The sequence below is a fragment of the Mastigoproctus giganteus genome, chromosome 11 (genome assembly GCF_048544385.1).
Source record: "Mastigoproctus giganteus isolate SK-2022 chromosome 11, ASM4854438v1, whole genome shotgun sequence".
Classification (NCBI taxonomy): domain Eukaryota; kingdom Metazoa; phylum Arthropoda; class Arachnida; order Uropygi; family Thelyphonidae; genus Mastigoproctus; species Mastigoproctus giganteus.
Genome location: NC_143585.1, coordinates 110,138,174 through 110,155,129, shown reverse-complemented (window position 1 = coordinate 110,155,129; position 16,956 = coordinate 110,138,174). Strand labels below are relative to the sequence as shown.

General features: G+C 37.1%; 1 protein-coding gene across 6 annotated transcripts in view; it reads left to right on the top strand.

Annotated features, from left to right (window-relative positions):
- The window catches only part of LOC150078345 (rhotekin-2-like), a 322,298-nt gene that overhangs the window by 152,218 nt on the left and 153,124 nt on the right, over positions 1-16,956 (top strand). For all 6 annotated transcript variants that reach the window (XM_090385333.1, XM_090385330.1, XM_090385335.1 and 3 more), the window contains one exon: positions 10,765-10,918. In XM_090385333.1, the coding sequence (XP_090241459.1) occupies positions 10,765-10,918 (154 nt within the window). The remainder of the gene's footprint in view (positions 1-10,764; positions 10,919-16,956) is intronic.

Here is a 16,956-nt window from a genome sequence, read left to right as displayed (position 1 = left end):
CCATCTACAAGTCATTGGAGGGATACAGTTTTAGATTTTTTTAGAGACTATATCAGTTTGTTGAATTATAATCATGAAGATTGGAAGTGATTTATAAGGATTTAATTCAATCATTACATTGTGAGATTTTAAAAACTGTGTATGAGGGGTTTGAAAAGTTTGTGGCCTTAGTATGAAAAGATATTGGTACAGTGTTAAAAATTTCTGTACTTAATGTAGAACTCTTCAAGTAGTAACCCACCAAGTTTCATGCAGTGAGAGTAATGTCCTTTTTTAATTACAGGTCCTGAAGTCAACAAAGTTGTGTGAATGAGTTAAGATGGGTACAGTCATACAGTACTTAGGAAAAAGGAGACTAACACCAAAGGCAATTTATGAGGATTTGGTTAAAACATTGGGGAAGGGCCCCCTTACTTATTTCATGGTTGAGAAGTGGGCAGCAGAATTTAAATGAGGGAGGAAGGCCTGGAAGATGACCCACACTGTGGAAGGCATGCAACCTCTACTCCAGAAGTTGTTGACAGTGTGCATGATCTGGTGATGAGCGATTGACGAGTGACAGTTTTGTACATTGTCAGCCTCTTTGGCACCTCATGTGAATGTGTGTACTACATAATAACAGAGGTTCTTGCTATGAAAAGGTATCAGCATGATTGGGCCCCAAGTTGTTGACAGCAGATCAAAAACACATGAGTTATCAAGTCAAATGAACATATGCATTGTTTTCAAGCTGATCAAGCAAATTTCTTTGAGGGGTTTGTGAACATGGATAAGATATGGATCCATCACTCTCAGCTAGAGACAAAGGAGTAGTGCAAAAACTGGGCTCATTTAATGAGCAGAAATGATAGATGTGCAGAAATTAAATGTTCTTGGGTCACGCATAAAAGCTGTTGGTTTCTGCTTTCCCCCCCCCCCCTAAAAAATCCTGAATTATTGTTATTTATAAATGTGCCTGAAATGTAATGCACTGTATATTTTATCTGTCTTGTCCTTTAAGTAGTTAATAATGAAATGTATTTTTTATTTCTTATTGTATTATTATTATTATTTTTTTTTTTATTTACACATGCATTTTATTTTTGACTTTGTTGTAACATTAATTTGGATAAACTTCCAGCCTGGAACTATAGTGTTTTTTGTTTTCACCACATTCTTGTTGGTAGTGCTGATGCCATCGACATAGAATATTATGAACAATTGGGAAAAAAAAGAAAAAAGAAGTTGCAGTTTTATTGACAAAAAGGTTTGGAAGAAAGGTAGAGAATTAGAGAAGGCATTTCATCTGTATATAGGTGCACCAATGGTTAAAATTGGTTGCACCAATGGTTAAAATTGGTTGCAGTTTATAAATTTTGTTTGGAAATTTAGAGTTCAGGAAAAAAAGGTGATCTAATTTTTATGTAAAGAAAAAGAGAAAAGGGGAAAACTGTGAAATCTAAAAGCATATAGTGTAGAAACAGATCATAATAATTTAATTTTTTTTTTATAAGAAGTTTTTTCAGGTTCTGACCATTTAATGAAAATTTTGAAGTGTTGAGAATGCAACCTAGGATTTGCACTTTTGTATTTATGCTTTTGTTAATTGCACCATTGGTTGGGTGATTTGATTTATAGTCAAGCAGACATTTTTTAAAACAAGTTAGTTAACGTATGCATTACATTTCAGGAATGTTACATTTATTTTCTTAACTTAAATTTTTTTTTTTTTTTTTCATTTTCTGTGATTAATAGAAATAAAAAGCAAATATAGTTATCAATTAATTACTAAGATAATAACGTTATAGAACTTTTAATAAAACTGTATAGGTTTATATTCTATAAATTTAGCAGTTTAGTTTAATTACAACTGCATAATATTTACTCTCCCGTGTTTTTCTCTCTCTCTTTAAGTCTCTTTTTCTGTCTGTGTATAAGTATCTCTTCACAAGCGACATCACATTTGTGTCTTGCATGACAATACACAAGGAGCAGGCACAAACTGTCTAAAGCCAACAGTACTGCATTAAAACTACATTTAATCTATGAATTTCTTTCTTCCATACAAATTGTATGGAAATAAGAAATAATAATTGCTAGATTTTATTTGTAAGATTTTAATGAAATATGTTTTGGTTAGACAAATATTTTTAACAAGCCCAAATACCAAATTTCATGAAAATCCATCCACTGGGGATCCCTCTGTTACTTGTGTCAGTGGACATAGAGAAGACATAGTGCTTAGTATATATACGAAGTGTGATAATAAAATTCCTGGACTGGTGCCATTGTGGTCATGTTCAATGAGTTTGAAAATAAATGGAAGTGGTATGTTGTTCAAAATTCCTCCAACAAATGGTGTTACAGAGGTTGTCCAATAGGCTAGCAGGTTGCAAGTATTTAAGTAAGTATTTATATTTATTTGCCTTGTCATGATTTTTTAGCATTAGCAGAGGCATGTGATGCAAGAAAGCAAGCTTATGCAGCATCAGTCAAAAAAAAAAACCTTCCCATTTCACCCATCCATTTGCTCCAAATGTTTGTCCAGTTCTTCCTTGAATTTATTTAAACTATCGATTTCCCCAATGACAGATGGAAATTTGTTACAGCAGTCAACTATCTGCTGGCTAAAGGCAAATTTCTGCAAATCTGTTCTACAACTGTCTTTCCTCCATTTGAGTTTATGCCCCTCAAGTTCTGAGCAAGTTCTGATCTGAGCAAGAGGAAGAATCCCATAAGCATTGAGCCTTCTCAAACCATTCAAGGCATTATATACATCAATCAGATCACCTTGCAGGTGATCTGATTGATGTATATAATGCCTTGATGTATATAATGCCTAGTCTCCAGATGCTGCAATTTGCAGAACTTAAGCCCTTCTTCGTAAGAGCACCACTTTGTTCTCCTCACCAGGCCTGTATGCAGTACTGAAGGTGTGGCGCCAGACCATTGCCTTATACAAGGGGATAATTGCATTATTATCCTTACTAGCAAAATACCTGTATACCATTGACAAGACCCTTTGAGCTGCTCTGGCAGCCTGTTGGAACTGCTCAGAAAACTTTATATCTGACTGCACAATTACCCCCCCAGTCCTGTTCATTCTCCACTATCCTGAACGTAGTTCCACACGGTTGATACATTTCTCTGGGGTTACTCTTACCACTAGGCAGTACTTTGCATCAGTCAATGTTAAACTTCAGTTGCCACTTCTGAGCCGATCTGCTCAACTTTTCTAGATCCTGTTGCAGTAGCAGACTGTAACTACTGTCATTAACAACCCTGCCAACTTTTTTGTATCGTCTGCAAACTTGGCCATTAAGCCTGATATAACTTCATCAGTTTCATTGATAAATATAGAAAACAACAATGGGCCCAGCATTGAACCCTGGGAAACACAACTAATAATATTAGTGGAGTGTCCACGAAGAGCAGTGTCCATTGATTACCACTCTCTGTCTTCTCCCACTCAACCATCCTTTTATCCATTGTAGCAACTTGTCATTAATGCCATACTGCTCCAATTTGTACAGTAGTCATCCATGTCCAACAATATCAAAAGCTTTCCTGAAATCCAAGTGTATGCTATCAAAATTATTTTTTACATCCAGTTCCTTTGTGACCACATCATAGTATCCAATCAGATTTGTCAGACAAGATGTCACCTTAACAAACCCATATAGTGCCTGAATTATTATAGCAGTTAATGCTGCTTTAACCATTGACTCCATTATTTTCTGCAGAACAGAAGTCTGTAATTACTTGTGTCACCTTTTGTGAATTGGAGATACAGTTGCACATTTCCAATCCGAGTGGACCTCCCCTGTCCAAGGATGCTCTCATAATTATGGCTAAAGGTTTGCTTGCTTCTTTGTTACCTCTTTTAATATAACTGGATAGATCCCATCCACCCCAGGTGCCTTTTAGCTCCTTGTTATAGTTTAATAAGCTTCTGTTCCTCACAGAATTCCTCATGTGTGAATGTAGGTGCAAAATACTCATTCGGTTTGTCAGCTATCTGAGCAGTTGAACCATCGATAAAAAGTAGATTAATCTGATTCATTCCCTTCCTTGTAGAGTTTATATAAGTAGAGACGTCTTTGCTATTTTTCTTTACATCCTTTGCCAAAGATTTCTTATACTTGCCTTCACTTGCCTAACCTCCTTTGTGACTTGATTACAGACTAGCTTATATCTGCCAGAGGCTTTTGTGTCGCCTGATAATTTATATGCATCCCATGCATTTTTCTTCTCTGCCATGAGTCATTAAAGGAGGTAGCAAAGGAAGTAAAGTAAGCAAACTCTTAGCCATAATTATGAGAGCTTCCCTGGACTCAGGGGAGGTACCCATGGACTGGAGATGTGCAAATGTGACCTCAATTTATAAAGAACGATCAAAGGATGACACAACTAATTATAGAGCTGTTATTTTAACTTCTGTTCCAGGGAAATTAATGGAGGCACTGTATAAAGAAGTACTGCAGCATCATCTAGACAAGACTTCAGTTATAGCTCGGACACAGAATGGATTTGTTAAGGGGAAGTCTTGTCTGACCAGTTTGATTAGATACTATGATGTGGTCACAAAGGAACTGGATGCAAAGAATAATTTAGATATCATATATTTGGATCTTAGAAAGGCTTTAGGTACTGCTGCACAATTTGGAGCACTGTGGCATTGGAGGCAAATTGCTACTATGGATAAAGGGATGGTTGAGTGAGAGAAGACAGAGAGTGGTAATCAATGGACACTGCTCTTCGTGGACTAATGTTATTAGTGGGGTCCCCCAGGGTTCAGTGTTGGGGGTCCATTTTCGTTTTCTGTATTTATTAATGATATTGATGATGGTATATCAGGCTTAATGTCCAAGTTTGCATATGATACGAAGGTTGGCAGGGTTGTTAATGACACTAATGACAATATGCTACTGCAACAGGATCTAGGAAGGTTGAGTAGATGGGCTGAGAGGTGACAACTGAAGTTTATCTTTGACAAATGTAAAGTACTGCATATGGGAAGCAGTAACCCCAGAATAACTTATCAACTGTGTGGTACTACACTGATGGTGGTAGAGAACGAAAAAGGATCTGGGGGTAATTGAACAGTGCAGACGGTCTGCAAGAGTAGCTCATGGTGTTTTGTCAATGATATACAGGAATTTTTCTAGCAGGGGATAAAGAGGTGATTATCCCCTTGTATAGGAAAATGGTCAGGTCACACCTTGAGTACTGTATACCGGTGTGGAGGCCTCATTCTAAGAAGGATGTAGAGCTGTTGGAACGAGTACAGTAAAGGACAACAAGATTAGTGAAAGGAACAAAGGGTTGCTCATACGAAGAAAGGCTTAAGTTTTGTAAATTACAGTGTTTGAAGACCTGCGAAGTGATCTGATTGAGGTGTATAAGGCCTTGAATTGTTTGAGCATGGTAAATGCTGATGGGATTCTTCTTCTTGTTTAGAATAAAAAAATTCTGAGCAAGAGGAAGAATAGTTACATCTTTAAGTAAATCCCACATCAGTACACTGTAATCACTCTCACCTAGTTGTTCCTTTATTTGCAAAATCTTAATTCACGAATAATCACTGCTGATAATCAGTATTACTCTCTCTCTGGTTGACTCTCGAACATGCTGCTGTAGAAAACAATCATCCAGTAGAAATGTTAACTGCTTATGGTGATAACGTTCTACCAGTGTGTCTGAATGGTAGAAGTGGTTCAAAGACAGACAGACAGGATGTATGATTACCCTAGAAGTGGGCCTCTGTCAACCCTCTTGATATGAGGACAGAGTTGCAAAAGTTTGGAAAATTGTGTTAAGAGATTGTCACTTGACCCTCAGAATGATCACTGATGAGATGGATGTGAATAAGGAAACAATTTGTCAAATTCTGCATCCAGATTTAGAGAAAAGGAAGGTCTGTGCAAAATTTGTGACACTCAGACTCATGGATGAGTAGAAGTGACGACGATTCATCCACACTTGTCAAGACATTCCTAATTTCCTCAACTGTATTGTCACTGGAGATGAGTATTGGGTGTTTCTGTATGAACCAGAGATGAAGTGCCAGAGCATGCAATGCAGTGGATTTCAAAATCATCAGCAAGGCCCAGGAAGATGTTGATCATGTTTTTTTACAAACAGAATTTGTGCCCGAAGGGAAGAGAATGAATACTGCATTCTACGTTCAAAGTGCTTCAAAGACTATTGAAGCTCATTTCCCAGGTGAGGACACAATTTCATGAGAAAGGCAGCTGGTTCTTGTTGCATGACAATGCCCCACCCATTCTGCACTTGTTATGAAGACATTTCTAATGAAACAAAATAAAACAACCACCCACTCTTCTCTCTTGATATAACATCCCTTTTCCATGGTGAAACCACTTTCAAAGGAAAGAAATGTCAGGAAGTTGAGGACATAAAGAAAACGTAACCATCACACTGGATGTCATTTCTTTGGATGTCTTTGCTGACTCTTTTCAGAAACTTTTAGAACAGTGTAAATAAGTGCATTCAATTACCGTCTAACTGAATGCACCATCTGATCGAATAAGTGCATCCAATCAGATGGTGATTACTTTGAATAAAAGCAAAACTGTTTTTGAGCTTGTTCACTTTGTGTTTTTTTTTTATTGCTCCAGTTTGGGAACTTTATTGCTACACTTCATATATGTGTACTTATCTAAAAAATAATGGAAAAAGGATTAATGATGGATCACATGTTTACTAAATCATTTGTAACTTAATGGGGATGAAAAGCTATGAATAATAATAAGTGGGATTCAAGAACCTTGAAGTAATTATTCATAACTAATGATAGTGTAGAAATAAAGGAAAATTTTTTTTTAATGGTCCCAGCTCATTACTAAAATAAGAAGCTGATGTCAGTTCCGTTATTGAAGTAATGAGCAAAAACTAAGTTGAACTTGTGTTTATTTAATTGTTTTTGCTCATTACTTCAATAACGGAACTGACATCAGCTTCTTATTTTAGTAATGAGCTGGGACCATTAAAAAAAAAATTGGGCAGACACTGTAAGGTATTAGCATTAGCATAGTCATATGATGTAAGAAAGCACGCTTATACAGCATCAGCAAAAAAAAGAAAGAAAAGGAAAGAAAAAAAAGTAGTCTTCCCATTTTACCCATCCATTTGCTTCAGAAGTTTGTCTAGTTCTTCCTTGAATTTATTTAAGCTATCAACTTCCACAATGACAGATGGAAGTTTGTTCTAACAAACAGCCACCTGCTGGCTAAAAACAAATTTCCACACATCTAGTCTGCAACTATCTTTCCTCCATTTTTTTATCTATGCGTCCGCAGGTGCGTAATCTGAGCAAGTGAAAAAAATCCCATCAGCTTGAATGCTCAAACCATTCAAGGCCTTATACATCTCAATCAGATCACCTTGCTGGTGCCTAATCTCCAGATGCTGCAATTTGCAGAAATGAAGCCTTTCTTGGTTAGAACAACCATTTGTTCCTCTTGCCAGTCTTGTTGCCCTTCTCTGTAATCGTTCCACCAGCACTGCATCCTTCCTAGTAGTACTGGCAAATGATGCAAGGAAGCAATCTGATACATCAGAAAAAAAAAAAAAAAAACACACACTACACATTTCTCCCATCCATACTTCCAAAGAATTTGTTTAGTTCTTCCATGAATTTATTCAGACTATCCACTTCCACAGCAACAGGTGGAAGCCTATTCCAACAGTTAACCACCTCTGGCTGAAGGAGTATTTCTTCATACCTATCTTGCCACCATCCTTCCTCAACTTAAATTTATGCCCCCTCCTGTGTAGTCTCAGTAAGAGGAAGAATGTCATTCACATTTGGCTTGCTGAATCCATTCAAGGCCTTAACACCTCAATCAGATCACACCGCAGGTGTCTAGTGTCCAGAAACTGTAATTTGCAGAACTGATGCCTTCCTAGGTAAGAGTGTCCTTTTGTTCCCTTTACCAATCTGGGTGCCCTTCTCTGCACCATTCCAGCAGATCTACATCCTAAAGTGAGGCCTCCAGACCTATATACAGTACTCAAGATATGTCCCAACTATGGCCTTTACAAAGGGATAATCAGTTCCTTATCCCTGCTAGTAGTGTTTCTGTATATCATTGACAAAATTCCATGAGCTGTTATGGCAGCATGTCCAAACTGCCCAGAGAATTTCATATCTGACTGCACAATTACCCCCAAGGTCTTTTTTCATTTTCCACTACCCTGAGTGCAGTACCACACAGTTGATGAGTTACTTTGGGGTTACTGCTACCTTGCATTTGTCAGTGTTAAAGCAGCTGCCATTTTCTCAGCCCATTGACTCAATTTTTCTTGATCTTGTTGCAGTAGCTCACCCTAATTACTGTCATTAACCTTCCTGCCAACCTTTGTATCATCTACAAACTACTTTGGAGGTGCCTCCGTAGCCAGGTGGGCAGGAGCAGCAGTGTGTAGCACACGCTTCTTGATTAGACCGGGGTTCGAACCCGTGACCACCAAATACAGAGGATGCAGAAAGTTCAGGGAATGACCACCGCATATTCCCGGAGCAATATGGCCTTAGTTGCCAATGCTCCTAAAAACCAAATAACAAACAAACAACAGTTACAGTTTATACAGCAGTCTCTTATGTGTAACAGAATAGGCATTTCTGAAATCATGTATATGATATCAAAATCATTTTTTGCATCCAGTTCCTTGGTCACTGCATCATAGTAATGTATCATATTTTAGTAGGTGGTAGATGACTTTCATCAACCGGTGAAATACCACCACTTTGCTTATTGGAGGCTTGAAGTGGTGAAGCCTATGTTTAGTCTCTAGAGCAAAGTTTCCAGCATCCCCCTCCCCCCATACTTCTCCTTCAGCCCATGCATGGTACTAAGTACTATAGGTTTTGATACCTTTCGTGTTTGGGGTTTTCATAAAAAAAAAAAAAAAAAAAAAATATTGCTTAGACAAGACTGCCTCTTAACAAATCCATGCTGTGGCTTCTGTATAATTGAATTCCTCCACATATGATTCTGCATTACTTCTTTAATGAGCGACTCCATTGTATTCCTTGGAACAGATGTTAAGCGAACATGTCTATAATTATTCATGTCACCTTTTGACCCTCCAGTCTTTATGAATTGAGGATACATTGGGGATATTTTTGATAAACGTCTGTTATCTTCTCCCCTAAAGAATTCCTCATATGTGAATGTAGATGCCAAATACCTATTAAATTTGTCAGAAACCTGAGCAGAGTCATCACTAGTTAACCCATTGACGACACGTGGCCCATTGTGATTGAATTCCTTTCTTCTCTGCTATTATAAGCATAGGAGTCTGCTGCTTTTTTTTTGCATTCTTTACCAGAGACTTCTCATAATCTGCCTTAGCTTGCCCTACCTCCTTTGTAACTTGATTATAATGCTAGGTGGTAGATGACTTTCATCAACCGGTGAAATACCACCACTTTGCTTATTGGAGGCTTGAAGTGGTGAAACCCATGTTTAGTCTCTAGAGCAAAGTTTCCGGCATCCCCCTCCTCCCATACTTCTCCTTCAACCCATGCACGGTACTAAGTACTATAGGTTTGATACCTTTCGTGTTTGGGGTTTTCATGAAAAAAAAAAAAAAAAAAAAAAGGCTAATTTATATCTAACTTAGGCTTCTGAATCAGCTGATAATTTATATGCATCCCATGCATTTTTATTCTCTGCCACTTGTCTCAGTAGTTCATCTGACATCTATTTAAGCCTTGAACAATTTTTTTTTTTTTGTTTGTATGAAAAGCCTAGTAGCCTTTATGATCACTTCCCTGAATCCTTCCCATTTAGAATTTGCTGTTGGAACATCATAATTTGGTCCCACTGCATAGAATTTAAGAACTGTCTGTGACCACTGTGTGAAACTATACAGTGTACACTGTATGCCATCCTTATGAAAGCAAAGCCTTTCCTTTGACAGTAGTTATGTCTTTAATTAAATTCCATATTAGTACACTGTCATCACTACCCTAGTGGGTCTTTTACCTGCAGATTCTTAATGCATGTAGAAGTTGTAAAGTAATTAATCTGCTTGAAACCAGTTGTAATACTAATGTTTTGCATATATGTACAATGTGATTCATATTTTCTCTGAAGTTTGAATATAATTATTTTTCTTACTTCACATGTCTCTGTCATTTATTTAGTGTTGGATTTTCCTTAACTATAAGTCTGTTAAAGAATTGAAATTGTTTGTTTTTGTGCCCATACTTAGTTACAGCACCTATTATGATAATAGATGCTGTAAATTCATCTCCCGCCCTGAGTTTCTGGGAAACTCAGAGGTGAGGGGGGGGGTTTAATTTTTTCTAGCACCTGTTTGTCTTGATAATTAAGCTATTGCAAAGTAACAAATTTCTGCTGCCTTTTTTTTTTGCTGATATCTTCGTAAATATTTTTTATTTCAAGCGGTGGAGGACAGCTGTTGGTTGTTGTTGTTGTTTTTATTTTTTTCTTTAGAAAAAAAATATAAGAAATTCAGTTTAGTGTGCCATGAAAACAAAGTGTTGCCAACATTCAGAAAACTGAGAAGAATAACACATCAAACACAGGAAACATACTTAAAAAAGAAGATAACACTTTAACTACCCTGCAAGTATCCATGCATGTATTCATGCACTGTGTGTATGTGAGAGAGTGAGTGAGAGACCATCCTTTAATATGTTATAACAATAGTATAGAATAATAATTTTAGATTTGAAAACAAAAAAAATCTAAATTGAGAAGTAGTTATTTTTGTTGTTTATGTTTACAGTAATCACGCTCCACCTGACTTTGAATTTCGTTTAGAAGTGTACAGTCATGTGTTACATGATGATCTTAGCATTGCTAGTACACCAAGGAAGATTAAAAAAAAGATTTCAAATTCTATTAGCAGAACAATAGGAAGAAAATTGGCAGCAAGTCTTGTAAGTTATTTCCTTTAAAATATTAATGAATACATTGATTTAAACTTTAAAATAAAATTGTTTTTAATTTTGTTAGTGGTTTATTTTGACATAAGCAGACCGTGATTTATAATTGTCGAAAAAAATGATGATGTTTCAGATTTAAACATTCTGGATTTTGTAGGCCTTCTTTGATCTTCATTCTGTGTCATATAAAATACTGACCCTGGACGCTAATGTTTGAGACTTAGCTGTTTTCTCACAGATTGCCAATAAGAGTCCTAAAATTGGATCTGATATAAGTGTGACCTACTTAAGACACTGGTCTGCTTAGAACAGGATCCATTGAAACATATTTTTTCCATATGCCATCTACAAAATTTAGGCAATAGGGTTAAAGTGAGAAATAATAGTCATAATTTAAAAAAAATAAAAACAATAAAATCGGCAATGTCTCGAGGCAGTAAAAGAACCCGTAGTGCTCCTAGTGTATATTGAAGAGTTTGAGTGCACGTTTCCCTTTACATAATGATTAGCACTCCATGTTCAGAAACATTTTATGTTGTTACTATTAGTACTTATGAACTGTTATTTTCACTATGGATTTAGAATTAGTAGAGGCACATGATGCAAGAAAGCAAGCTCATACAGCATCAGCCAAAAAAAAAAAAAAAAAAAAACCTCCCTTCCCATTTCACTGATCCATACATTCCAAATGTTTGTATAGTTCTACCTTGAATTTATTTCAGCTATCAACTTCCACAACAACAGATGGAAGTTTGTTCCAGCAATCAACTACCTGCTGGCTAAAGGCAAACTTCCGCACATCTATTCTACAACTGTCTTTCCTCAATTTGAATCCATGCCACCTCAGGTTTGTAATTTGAACAAAAGGAAGAATCCCATCAGCATTAAGCTTGCTCGATCCATTCAAGGCTTTATACACCTCAATCAGATCGCCTCACAGGTGCCTAGTCTCCAGAAGCTGCAATTTGCAGAACTTAAGCCTTTCTTCATAAGAGCACCAATTTGTTCCTATCACCAGTCTTGTTGCCCTTCTCTGTACTCGTTCTAGCAACTCTACATCCTTCCTAAAATGAGTCTTCCAGACCTGTACGCAGTATTCAAGGTGTGGCCTGACCAGTGCCTTATGTAAGTGGATAATCACCTTCTTATCCCTGCTCGCAAAATTCCTGTATGTCATTGACAAGACCCTATTAACTACTCTGGCAGCCTGTCTGCACTGCTCAGAAAACTTCATATCTGACTACAAAATTACCCCCATGTCTCTTTCATTCTCCACTACCCTGGGTGTAACACAACCCAGTTGGTACATTTCTCTGGAGTTACTGCTACCCATATGCAGTACTTTGCATTTGTCAATGTTAAACTTCAGTTGACACTTCTCAGTGCATCTACCCAACTTTTCCAGATCCTGTTGCAGCAGCATACTGTCATTATTGTTATTAATTAACAACTCTGCCAACCTTTATATCATCTGAAAACTTTGACATTAAGCTTTATATACCTTCATCGATGTCATTGATAAATACACCAAACCACAATGGGCGCAGCACTGAACCCTGGGGGACTCTGCTAATAACATTAGTCCACGTAGAGCAGTGTCCATTTATTTCCGTTATCTGCCTTCTCCCACTCAATCATCTCTTTACCCATTGCAGCAACTTGCCCTTAATGCCATACCTCTCCAATTTGTACAGCAGTCTTCTGTGTGCAAGAGTATCAAAATTCCTGAAATTCAAGTACAGGTAACCCTCGCTATTCGCGGGGGTTACGTTCCTGAGAAATGCCGCGAATACCGAAAACACGGATACTGAGTTATGGCTCCCACAGTAATAAAGGGGTTCCGTTCCAAAGTATGAAATTTATAAGAAAAACTAGTCTAAAATTTTGTCTATGTATGTATTATATGTACCTTCATAATATGACTATGTACATAGACAGTACGTAGTTAAATGCAAGCATATGGCATTAAAATGAAAATAAGAAACAATTTAATATTAAATGTAATATTTATTAGAAATTTCAAACAAATCTTTGAACTTAACGGAATTTTATTTTGAGTTCAGTCTTCTATCCACAGATTTAAAGCCTTTTCCATTTTTTCTAATTTAACATCACGAGTTACAGAGCAAATTTTTGAAGCAATTAGCGCGTTTTCACGGACACTACGGCGGATTTTTTCTTCCGATTTCTTGATTGATCGTACCGTTGACTCATTGATTTTATAATGTTTTGCCACTGAGGAATTAGAAATTTTATCTAATAACTCAATTTTATTCGCTAATGTCATCACCTTCTTTGATATTTTCACATTTCTCTTGTTATTCGTAGTCATATTTTTGTAGGGGTTAGAAAGAACTTGTCCACAACAAAGTCACTTTCTTCCGTTAACACACTCGAAAAAGTCTGTTTTTCACCGCAAAACGGTAGATTTATCACTTTTGTAAGCATATCAATTTATAAATTTATTCAATTTATAAGCATATAAATTAAAAGCAAACGACGAAACCTTCCATAACAAGCGCATAACACATTGAACAAGGATTAGCGAGAAACATTCACGCTCGCGATTTTGTCACCCCTCTCCCCCCACCCACTGAGCGCTGTTTTGACCGGGAAAGATAATTTTAGCCACTCCCATGTTTTTTTATGGCGGAAAATATTCACGGCGCTTTAAAATTCACATTTTTTAGGTTTCATTTTATATTAAATCGGCGATCGCGAATACGCGAAACCGCGAATACAGATACCGCGAATAGCGGGGGTTTACTGTATATGATATCAAAATTAATTTTTGCATCCAGTTCCTTTATGACCACATCATAGTCTCCAATAAAATTGGTCAGACAAGACTTCCCCTTAACAAACCCCATGCTGTGTCTAAACTATTACTGCTGTCTTGTCTAAATGAGCCTGTATCACCTCTCTAATGAGTGACTCCATTATTTTCACCAGAACAGAAGTTAAACTAACAGGTCTATAATTATTTGTGTCACCCTTTAAACCCCCTTTGTGAATTGGGGATACATTTGCACAACAAGTCCATGGGGGACCTCTCCTGACTCTAAAGATGCTCTCATAATTATGGCTAAGGGTTTGCTTACTTCCTTTGCCACCTTGTTTAATATAACTGGTTAGATCCCATCCACCCCAGGTGCCTTTCTTATGTTTAACTTCAACAGTTTCTCCTCCACTTTGCTCTCAGTTATTAAAAATCATTTAACTCCCTGTTAGAATTTGATAAACACTGGCCCTCTCCTCTTTGAATAACTCCTCATGTGTGAATGTAGATGCAAAATACTCATTTAGTTTGGCAGGTATCTGAGAATGATCGTCTACAGTCAAACCATTGATATCAAGTGGACCAATCTGATCCATCCCCTTCCTTTTAGAGTATATAAATAAAGAAGTCTTTACTGTTTTTTCTTTGAATCTTTTGCCATAGATTTTTCATAATCTGCCTTCGCTTGCCTAACCTCCTTTGTGACTTGATTACAGACTAGCTTGTAACTACCATAGGCCTCTGTGTCGCCTGACAATTTATGTGCATCCCATGCATTTTTCTTCTCTGCCACGAGTCTCATTAGTTCGTCTGACATCCATTTGAGCCTAAACCTAGAACAGTATTTCATAGTTGGAACAGAGAGCCTAGTAGCTTCCAAAATTACTTCCTTGAATGCTTTCCATTTAGAATTTACTGTTGGAGAACTGTACAGAACCTGAAAAATCTCTGAGACCACTGTAGTCACCTTTACAAAAGCAAAAACCCTTCCCTTTACCCCTCATTGTAGTTACATCTTTAAGTAAATCCCACATCAGTACACTGTGATCACTGCCACCCAGTGGTTTCTTTATCTGTAAATTCTTAATGCACGAATAATCACTGCTGATAACTGGATCAAGAGTGTTACTCCCTCTTGTTGTCTCTCTAACATGCTGCTACTATTTACTACAGTTTCAAAGAAAAGCTGCATCAGAAGAAAAGATATTCAATTTATGCATTATTAACAAACATATAAATGAATTTCTCTGGAGAGAAAGGTGCACCCAGTCTTTTGATTCGGCATTCTATAACAGCTTGAGAAAACTAACTGTAATAAATCTATTTCAATTACAGTTTGGTAGCAAGTAGCCAGGTGCTGTGCTCATAATGGTTCCTTGCAAGAGGTCCAGTAGCATATAATACTAGTAAAGCCAATGTACAATGTATCTGTTTAAGCAGTTTCTAAATCTGCTAAGCTTTCCAGCAGTAGGTTGTGACCAACAACCCAAGGAGAAACTATGTATTCAGGGTTGTTATTTTTTTCTTTTTTTTTTTTTTAATGTAAATAAATCAGTAGTAGTAAAACAATGTACTGAATCACCTGTATTTTCCATTTTTAATACAATTTTCCCAAATATTTGAAAAATTCCTTTCAATTATTTGAAAAAAAAATCCTTTCCCAAATATTTCAAAAGCCTAAGGAAGAGTGTGCATGAACTTTTACAACAGATGACAGTGTCTTGCAACACACTGAAGGAGCTTTATGAAATGACATATCTGCATATCCTTACAAAATTCAGCTCAGCCAGCTAGCTAGTAACACCAGACCTGAAAGAACAGCATAATTTGTTTGCTTCACAATTCAGTGCACTCAAGAGCAAAAACCTGAATTATAAACTTTAAATTAAATTGTATTATTATTATTTTTTTTTTTTCTGATGAAGGGCATGTTCATTTAAACAGGTATGTGAATAAGCAAAATTCAAGATTTTTGGCACTGAGAATCTAAATATTATTGACAATCCACTATATGTGCAGAGTTTCACTGTGTTGTGTGCTCTCTGCATTTGGCATGTTTGGGCCAGTGTTTCTGTCTATGAAAACATCACGTGACATCTACTTGTATCTTTATGGGCAGTCTTGCCTTTTTTACATGGCTGTGGCATTGACATGGATGACAACTGGTTTCAACAGGACAGTGCAAGGCTCTCATACTGCAGGAGTGTTCCATATGATATTTTTAACAACAGGGTGATTTATAATGGCCACTCTGAGGTACATGGCAAAGGAACAGTGTGACCTCCAATGTATCAAGTGATTTAAACCCATATGATTTTTATAGTTCTGCCTTGAACTTAATTAAGTTGCTGACCTCCGCTACAACAGATGGAAGTTTGTTCCAACTATCAGCCAACTGCTGGCTAAAGGCAAATTTCTGCACATCTATACGATAATTGTCTTTCCTCAATTTGAATTTATGCCTCCTCAGGTTAGCAATCTGAGCAAGAGGAAGAATCCCATTAGTATTGAGCTTGCTCAATCCATTCAAGGCCTTATGCACCTCAATTGGATCACCTTGCAGGTGCCTATTCTCCAGAAGCTGCAGTTTGCAGAACTTAAGCCTTTCTAGGTAACACCAACCCTTTGTTCCACTCACCAATCTCGTTACCCTTCTCTGTACTCGTTCCAGCAGCTCTATATTTTTCCTAAAATGAGGATTCCAGACCTGTATACAGTACTCAAGGTGAAGCCTGACCATTGCCTTATACAAGGGGACAACCACTCCCTTATCCCAGCTAGCAAAATTCCTGTACATCATTGACAAGACACCATGAGCTACTCTTGCAGCCTTTTTGCACTGCTCAGAAAACTTCATACCTGACTGCACAATTACCCCAGGTCCTTTTCATTCTCTACTACCCTGAGCATAGTACCATCCAGTTGATACTTTACTCTGGCATTACTGCTACTCATATGCATTACTTTACATTTGTCAATGTTAAACTTCAATTGCCACCTCTCAGCCCATCTGTTCAACTTTTCCAGATCCTGTTTCAGTAGCATACTATCATTACTGTCATTAATAACTCTCTGCCAACCTTCATATCGTCTGCAAACTTAGACATTAACTCTGATATACCTTCGTCAATATCATTGATAAATACCAAAAACAACAATGGGCCCAATACCGAACCCTATGGGACTCCACCAATAACATTAGTCCATGAAGAGCAGTGTCCATTGATAACCACTCGTCTTCTCCCACTCAACC